At 40.9% G+C, this 9,391-nt stretch overlaps 1 protein-coding gene across 1 annotated transcript; it reads left to right on the top strand.

Annotated features, from left to right (window-relative positions):
• The first annotated feature begins 2,285 nt into the window (after positions 1 to 2,285).
• LOC116141547 lies at positions 2,286 to 6,142 on the top strand. Its single transcript, XM_031427046.1, has 3 exons — positions 2,286 to 3,023; positions 4,259 to 5,031; positions 5,959 to 6,142. The coding sequence occupies exons 1-3, from the start codon at positions 2,286 to 2,288 to the stop codon at positions 6,140 to 6,142; spliced, it is 1,695 nt and encodes a 564-aa protein (XP_031282906.1).
• Positions 6,143 to 9,391: the final 3,249 nt, after the last annotated feature.

The following is a 9,391-nucleotide window of genomic DNA, read 5'->3' as shown; positions in this document are numbered from 1 at the left end:
ATAGACTTGGTTAGTGATTGGGATGCACGGTTTACTGGAAGGTTTTGGACTACTCTATTCAATATGATGGGAATCGAATTGAAGTTTTTTACAGCTAATCATCCACAAACGGATGGTCAGACTGAACGGGTAAATGCATTGCTGGAGGAGTATCTTCGGCATTATGTTACAGCTAGTCAACGAAATTGGCTAGAGTTGTTGGATTCTGCACAGTTTTGCTACAATCTGCACAAATCATCTTCGACAGAGTTGAGTCCTTTTGAGTTGGTGTTAGGGCAACAACCTTTGACCCCAATTGAGATTGCTAGACAGCCAGCAAAGGGGAAATTTCCTGCTGCTGACAAGGTGGCTAGAGATAGATAGGAGATAATTGACCAAGCTCAAGACAGCTTGCGAAAGGCAAGCAAGAGGATGAAAAAGTATGATGCTGCTAAGAGGAGGCCGTTAGAGTTTGAGGTGGGTGACCAGGTGCTACTCAAGCTCACTCTTTAGATTTGGAAGAAAATCAATAGCAAACGGGTGCATAGGGCATTGGTTCCAAAGTATGATGGACCATTTGAGATTGTAAGCAGAGTGGGTGCTGTTGCTTACAAGTTGAAACTACCTGAGCGGATCAAAGTACATCCCACATTCCATGTGAGCTTCTTGAAACCTTTCCATGTAGATAAAGATGATTCTTCAAGGACCCAAGCTAAGAGAGCTCCTCCCATGATCAGAAAACAGTTTGATGATGAGATTGAGAAAATCTTAGATCACAGGAGGATGGGGCAACATAAGAAAAATCGCCGAATTGAGTATTTGGTGAAGTGGAAGAGAGGGAAATATAGCGAGGTTTCGTGGGAAAGAGACATAGATCTGTGGCAGTTTGAGGATATTGTGCAGGAGTACATTTCCACCATTCCGACGAGGACGTCGGACTCTTCTGGTGGGGGTGGTTTGTAAGACCCTTACAAAGGGCAAGGGCAAGGGCAGGAGTGTGGCTTTCATCCTTAGCCACAGCCTCGCCAAGACAACACACGGGTGTGTGCTGAACAAGGATGGTTGAGATCAGGTGTGGGGTGTTTGAGTGTTGGGACGTCGAACACTTACTGATGAGATAGCTCGTGGGTGCGGACACTTGCGAGCTAAGACGTGCGCGAGCAGGTAGGTCGTTAACGTGGGTGTGGGTGCGCCCACGAGCAGGATAGGCTGCCACGAGCAGGCTAGACAGTGGCACGAACAGGTTGGACAGTGGCATGAACAGGTTGGACAGTGCCACGAACAGGCAAGACAGTAGCACACGAGCTGGGACGTGTGCGCGCATACAAGTTAGATAACGAGCAGCTGAATTCAGGCATGGGGCAGAGACCAACGTGCGTGAAGTGCATGGGGCATGCACTAGATTGATGGGAACAATCAGACAAGGCTGCATGGTTGCTGGACCAAGGCTGTGGGACGGTTATATGTGTCCAGGTTCATTTGTATGTAAACTAACTGTCATGTAACTGCTGATAGGGTTGTAAAACTGCTATGTAACTGTTGTGCCATTTGTATCTAAGGCTGGCAGATTGTATATTCGTGATATAGAGAGTGTGGGCAAGGGATATATGAGTGGGTATGCCTTGTTGTTAACTTGAGTGCGAATCTGTGAGTGAGGATCAGATTGTAAACAGTGGGAAACGCTGTGTATGTGCTCGAGTTATCCTTGTATTCGAAATTATAATATAAGGTTGGGAATTTCCCGTATATGTTGTGCATTGATTCATTTTAGCCTCTGTTGTCTTGTGCTTGTGATTTGTAACAAGGGGAACGCACAATTTGAGGAAGGCTTATAAGTGTTCGGTGTACTTGTGCCGCATAGTGCCTAGAGGCGAAATTAGGCCCTGTGACAATTATATACATACATCTACAGATTTACTAACTATCAACCAATCACATTTTAACACATTAATTACAAATACTTACAATAATTATAAAGCTCTTAAGATCTTATATGACATCTTCCGTGAAGGTCAAGTGGCGATCAATTGAGAGGGTGGACTTCCGGATTATATAGATATAGATTAATGGAATTATTTTTTATAAAAGTAATTTTACAAACGATTTATTAAGATAAAATATTTTATTTTTGTTCCTTTTATGTCCCGCCCCAACCCCGTAACTTTCGCAACACGCCGAGCATCATTTTTCTTGTTTCCCTCTCGCTTTCTCAAGAATCACTTTCTTTACTAATTGACTCTCCACTTTCCTGCCCATCCGAACACTCCAATTACCCTTTGCACGTCACTTTCCACTTCTTCAAATCAATGGCAACAGCCAGAGACACGGACGACCTTCATTCTTTACTCGCCGAACAGCACGTGGAGCTCATGGCCGCTCAATCCCTAGAATCCGACCTCGATTATGCCTTCCGCCTCCAACTCGAAGAAGCAATCTCTGCTTCTCTCACTCTTGTCCCCTCCACCTCAGCCTCCACGTCGTCAGCACGGTCACCGCCACCGCCACCATCTCTACCACAACAACCTCTACACGATGTCGTTTCTCCTACCTTCGCCTCCCTCCAGTCCGAAGAACTTAAGAAGATGGAGCAAGAACTCGCCGATTACGAACAAGCGAAACTGGAGATACGTAAAACTAATGAAGCTATTCACCGTGCTGCTCACGATCAGAAATTCGCCATGGAACTCTCCAGGATGCCCGAGGAGGAGTGGCAACAGTGGGGCGATAATTTCGAGAAACCGTTCGGCGAAGGATGTTCAGGAAGTGGGGACGCACGTGATAATAACATATTTAGCCTTTATTTTAAGGGATTGGTGAGTGAAGAGAGGATTAACGAGAAGAAGGTTGTGTTGTGTGGGATTGGTATAGAGATATGCGATCCTTGTGGTCATTTGATATTCCCGTTTCAAAAACCGTTGATTGGTGGCGGTATGAACAAGAATGCTGCTGAGGCTAAGGCTTTGATTGAAGGACTTAATGTTGCTCTATCTTTAGAGCTTAAGCGTGTTCGGATTTACTGTGATTGTTATCCTTTGTATCAATATGTAAGTCATTCATTTCTTTCCTATTTAATTTCATTGCATTACAAAATTAATTAAATAATTGCTTCTGCAAAGAGAGAAAGAAAAGGAAAAAAGAAAGGAAGAAAACATGATAGTTGTGGCATGATTAAAGAATTTCTAATATACTTGTAGTTAGTCCTAATAATATAAAGAACCAACTTCTCTGGGGTTTGATGATAAGATTTAGAGTAGTCAAGAGTTTGGTGTTGTGGGTGAGACTACCGTTCATATTTCGTGGGGTTACTTGATAACTATTTGATTGTTTAAAGCTATAGTTTGGTGTTAAGTTGATATTTGGTGTGTTTTAAAGTGTGAGATAAAGCAATTCATTGAAAGATGAGTACATTTTAACAGCTATGAACAGCAGATATTTTGTACCACTTTGTCTTAGACTGATGGGGAGCCGAGTTGGGACTAGAGTAGAGTTGAAAAGCAAGTATCAATCACACAACCTCCATCTAGTTGTTAGTGTTCTGCAATGTGATCAACAATTATTGTTACTTGCTAAAGAGATGATAACACTTGGCTAGGTATGGTAGCTGGATTTTCTTATTCTCATACTGCTTCCCCTTCCAGCGTGGTGTCGAAATTTCATCTTTGATTGTTTGGGATTATAATTCTCTTATCCAATTTGTTTTGAAGATTTTTTAAATTTAGCATTTTTTAATGTAAAAAAAATTATAAAAAAGAAGCATCTGATAACAATTTTTTTGAATTACTTTGTTAATGAAGAAGCTTCTCTGACGTGGATGGGTAACCTCTTTTTATCAATAAATTAAAATTGAAATAAGTACATATTTGTGCACCGTGATTGCCTTTTTGTAGGGCTTATTTTGAGCTTTGTAATTTTGATTTTATCAGTTTGTATATTCTATCTAGTCAACTGATTAGGGTATTATGATAAGTTAGCTGATGTTAATATTCTCATGATACTGTGGAATGTATTTTGTTAAACTCCTGGATGTTTCTGTTTTTGTCTTTGATTATATAATTCTTGAGTTTGTATGTTTAATCATTCTATTGATAATGAAGATTCCACAAAAAAGATTGCGATCTGTAATTAGACATATATCTAATAGTTTTTCAAAGTTCTTTGGGATTTTGTTTATTATTACCTCATAATATAGTTATTGTTATTAGTTTTAGAATTGTAGCGCTACATTTTGCTTTGAATTACCCTAAGATAGATGTTGTTAGCATTTCATTTTGCAGTGCAGGTTACAGGAAGATGGACATCAAAGCAACGGAAGGTTGCTGCGTTAGTCAATCAGGTGTCCCTTCTTCAAACAAAATTTAGTTACTGCAGCACCTTTTTTGTGGCACGTAATGCTATGACGGGTGTCTTCAAACTTGCAAGAGCTGCGATAGATTCTCAAATCACAAGGCCTGTGGATTCGAGCAGTGGCAAAACTGTAAATGAAACATGTGTTATCTGTTTGGAAGATACTGATGTTGGTCATATGTTTTCCATTGAAGGATGCTTGCATCGCTACTGTTTTTCTTGTATGAAACAGCATGTGGAAGCAAAGTTGCGTTATGGGATGTTGCCTAAATGTCCTCATGAAGGTTGTAAATCTGAACTTAAAGTCGATAGCTGTAGAGAATTCTTGACACCTAAGTTAGTTGAAATACTGAATCAACGTATAAAAGAAGCCTCAATTCCTGCTACAGAGAAAGTTTATTGCCCAAATCCCAGGTGCTCGACATTAATGACAAAAAGTGAGGTTCAAAAATATGCTAAAAATGCCTTTCGTGGTTTTGATCTGTCTGGAGCTGCGAAATGTGTGCAATGTCATGGCCTTTTCTGCATAAATTGCAAGGTTCCTTGGCATATTAACATGACTTGCAATGTTTACAAAATGTTGAATCCTAACCCCCCAGTGGAGGATGTGAAGCTAAAGTCTCTTGCATCAAGGAATCTGTGGCGCCAATGTGTGAAGTGCAACCATATGATAGAACTTTCTGAAGGTTGTTACCACATGACGTGCAGGTACGTTATTTATACTTCTTTGTTATCGATTATCATGTTGTTTAAGTAGAATTTATATGTGACCAAAATTGAAAGAGAAGGAAGCATACAAGGTGTAAAAGTTTCAATCTTCATGCATTAAGGTTAAGTTTACACAATCATAAGTGTTAATTATCTTAACTAAGAGAAGAAAGCATAGTCGTTTTGCTTGTTGCATGATATGACTTGCAAACTTGCATGTTGCATATCACAAATATACATAACCCATAACCCCCAGGATTTTTCTCTCCCTTATTTTTCTTTTCAAATTCCTGTTGTAACTTAACATAAGGGAGATGAAATGGAAGAAATTGTTGTTTGTATACTTAGAGTTGGGTGGATAAGAGGAAAAAAACTTGACTTCTATCTGATCGCTGCATAATTATTATTTTAAAGGGGAGTGTGAATGGGAATGTTGATTTTTATGAATCCTGGTCATTGGGGAACATTTTCATTAATAATTTTAGCTTAAATGAAGATGTCCAGTTTTGATTGAGAGCGTGGCAAGATCTATGTTTTTAGGATTCTTGTTACTTTCAATGAAGGCCAAATTTAATGTATGCAAGAACAAAATCGTTAAGCAAGAATGCCTGATTAAGTTGGAACGGGTATGATTACCATTTACTTGGATTGAAGAGATGGTTCAAAATGGAGTTGAATGGCAAAAGGAACACATTTAGCCAAATATTATTTGGACTATATTTTGTGCAGAGTATGGCCAGTAGTAAAATAAAGTTGTTATATATCTGAGTGTCCTCAGACTTTATCAAGTTGCATGTCTACAACTTGGTTCTTCTTGTTAACTCTCCCATTTGATTGAAAGTTGTGAAATCAAGTTCTTTTATATCTTTTTGAGGTTTAATGTTACATTAAAAAAAATGTTTTGTCCAATTTGCTTTGATTTTGCAGATGCGGATATGAGTTTTGCTATAACTGTGGAGCGGAGTGGAAGAACAAAAGGGCAACTTGTTCTTGTCCTCTTTGGGATGAGGATAATATCTTGTACGATGACAGTGATGACGACTCTTATGAAGAAGAGGAAGATGAAGATGATGAGTCAGAGTACTTTGAATCTGATACAGAGTGGTATTGAAACTATATACAGCAAATATGTCTCCTCTTCTTCTCCTGCGTCCTGATATCTCCATAAAATTTTTGGTACAAAATCTAAAGTGGTAGTAAATATGAAACTTTATGGACTATTTTTAACGTCATAATATGAATAGTCTCTTTTCTTTTGTATTTATGCGCTGTGTAGGGGCTGGTAAAATTATTTAACTTCTGTTCCTTTAGATGATTTTGATGTTATTTTGGGAATAGATTTTTAAAGCAGCCAAGGTGTCGTGGGCCTTACTTGAATCGCATGATAAATCATGAATCAAGTCCTTGTTTTGTACCTTGCTGTTCATTGGAGTGAGTACAAACCAGGACAAGCTAAGCTTACTACTATCTCAGCACGACAGTAAGCATGGGCTGAAGAAAGGGCAGAGAACTATTGGCAGCGTTGATAGAAATCAAACCGATAAGAAGGTTGAAGTGCCGGATGCAGTGGCAGAAGTGTTAAACTTTGCGATGTTAGCCACAGGAGTTGCCCAAAGAACTTCCTCCGAACAAGCAATTGATCACAGATTGAGTTGGAACCAGGGGCGTTCCCACCTGCTCGTCCACCCTACAGAATGTCACCCATGGAGTTGAAAGAACTCGAAAACAACTTGATATTTACTTGATGGAGCAGTGAGACCATCAAAGGCTCCGTATGGTGCTCCTTGTTGTTTCAGAAAAACAAGATGGTTCCCTTCGGATGTGCGTGGACTATAGGGCGTTAACAAGGTGACAATTCGGAACAAGTATCTTTCCCCTTGTTCAAGATCTCTGGATAGGCTGAGTGGGGCTTCGGTTTTCACTAAGTTAGACTTGCGATCAGGATATTGGCAAGTCAGAATTGCGCAGGAGATGAGCCCAAAACCCTTGTGTAACCAGGTATGGTCTATGAATTCTAGTCATGCCATTTGGCTTGACAAATGCACCGGCTACATTTTGCAATTTGAATGAATGATGTACTATATGAATTCGGATGAGTTTGTGATGGTATATTTGGATGATATTGTGATATATAGTCGAATGGATGAGCATTTGATTCATATGAGGAGGGTACTAATCGTTGAGAGAACATCAGTTGTATGTGAAATGAGAAGTGTGAGTTTGCGAAACAAGAATAATGTTCTTGGGGCACTTGGTGAGTAAGGGCCAAGTGAGGATGGATCCTAAGAAGTGCAGCGATTGTAGAGTGGGTGGCTCCTACAAAGTCCCAGAGTTGAGATCTTTCTTAGGACACAACTATTACCGCAAGTTTATTGTGGGGTACTCAAAGAAGGCAGCACCGTTGACAGATTTGCTGAAAAAGGGGCAACAATGGGAGTGGACATAATCGTGTTCAAGGCTTTCAAAGGTTGAAGGAAGCCATTGCCTCTGAACTGGTGTTGAGATTGCCAAGTTTTGAGTTACCTTCGAAGTGCACGATGCTTCGGAGAAAGCAATTGGGGGGGTGTGTCAGGAGGGACATCCCATAGCATTTGAGAGCCGAAAGTGAATGGGGCAGAGCAGAGGTATTCTGCACATGAGAAAGAGATGGTGTTGTTGTTCATTGTTTGAGGTGTGGAGAGTATACTTGTGGGCACAAAATTTGTAGTGTTGACAGACAATGTGCCAACACCTTCTTCAAACACAAAGAAGTTGTCCCCAAACAGGCCGGTGCAGAGCTTTTGGCTGATACGATTTTGCATGGCAACACAAGCCAGGAAGGCACAATCAGGTTGCTGATGCGTTGAGCAGGAAACAGTGGTTGCTGCTCTATATGCAATAACTCGGTTGAATCTGACATGTTAGACAGGTTGCGGGGGCGGCCGAACATGATGCTGAGTATAAGGACTTGGTGACACAATTCAGGATGTATTATATGGTGTTACTGGTTAAAGGATGGGTTATGTATGCCAAAGAGACAGGTTGTATGTTCCGAGTAGGTGGATTGAGACGGGTGTTGTGAAAGAAGTCCAGATTCACCTTGGGCTGGACATCCTGGTAGGGAAGAACTTTGGCATTATTGACAGGGATTATTATTGGCCTAGAATGGAAGCTGATATTGAGTCCTATGTGAAAACTTGTTTGGTTGTCAACTGGACAAAGAAAGGAGAAAGGTAGCAGGGTTGTTGCAACCTTGCCCTTCTGGAGAGGCCGGGTGTCAGCCTCTCTTGACTTTATTGTGGGTTCCCAAAGGTAGAAGGTATGTCTTCTGTCCTTGTGTTTGGATAGATTTTCGAAAATATGCAATTTTTATAGCAGCACCAAAAACTTGTTCAGCGGAGACAGCTGCTGCCTGTTTTTATAAAAATGTGGGAGAATATTTCGGGTACCAATAGACTTGGTTAGTGATGGGATGCACGGTTTACTGGAAGGTTTTGGACTACTCTATTCAATATGATGAACGAATTGAAGTTTTTACAGCTAATCATCCACAAACGGATGGTCAGACTGAACGGGTAATGCATTGCTGGAGGAGTATCTGGCATTATGTACAGCTAGTCAACGAATTGGCTAGAGTTGTGGATTCTGCACAGTTTTGCTACAATCTGCACAAGTCATCTTCGACAAGTTGAGTCCTTGAGTTGGTGTTGGGCAACAACCTTTGACCCAATTGAGATTGCTAGACAGCCAGCAAAGGGAAATTTCCTCTGCTGACAAGGTGGCTAGAGATAGAGAATAATTGACCAAGCTCAAGACAGCTTGCGAAGGCAAGCAAGAGGATGAAAAAGTATGATGCTGCTAAAGGAGGCCGTTAGAGTTTGAGGTGGGTGACCAGGTGCTACTCAAGCTCACTCTTAGATTTGGAAGAAAATCAAAGCAAACGGTGCATAGGGCATTGGTTCCAAAGTATGATGGACCTTTGAGATTGTAAGCAGAGTGGGTGCTGTTGCTTACAAGTTGAAACTACCTGAGCGGTCAAGTACATCCCACATTCCATGTGAGCTTCTTGAAACCTTTCCATGGATAAAGATATCTTCAAGGACCCAAGCTAAGAGAGCTCCTCCATGATCAGAAAACAGTTTTGATGAGATTGAGAAAATCTTAGATCACAGGAGGATGGGGCAACATAAAAAAATCGCCGAATTGAGTATTGGTGAAGTGAAGAGAGGGAAATATAGCGAGGTTTCGTGGGAAAGAGCATAGATCTGTGGCAGTTTGAGGATATTGTGCAGGAGTACATTTCCACCATTCCGACGAGGACGTCGGACTCTTCTGGTGGGGTGGTTTGTAAGACCCTTACAAGGGCAAGGGCAGGCAGGAG

Source organism: Pistacia vera, unplaced genomic scaffold (genome assembly GCF_008641045.1).
Source record: "Pistacia vera cultivar Batoury unplaced genomic scaffold, PisVer_v2 Contig40, whole genome shotgun sequence".
Classification (NCBI taxonomy): domain Eukaryota; kingdom Viridiplantae; phylum Streptophyta; class Magnoliopsida; order Sapindales; family Anacardiaceae; genus Pistacia; species Pistacia vera.
The sequence above is the reverse complement of the archived record's forward strand: the minus strand, read 5'-3'. Positions and strand labels throughout refer to the sequence as shown.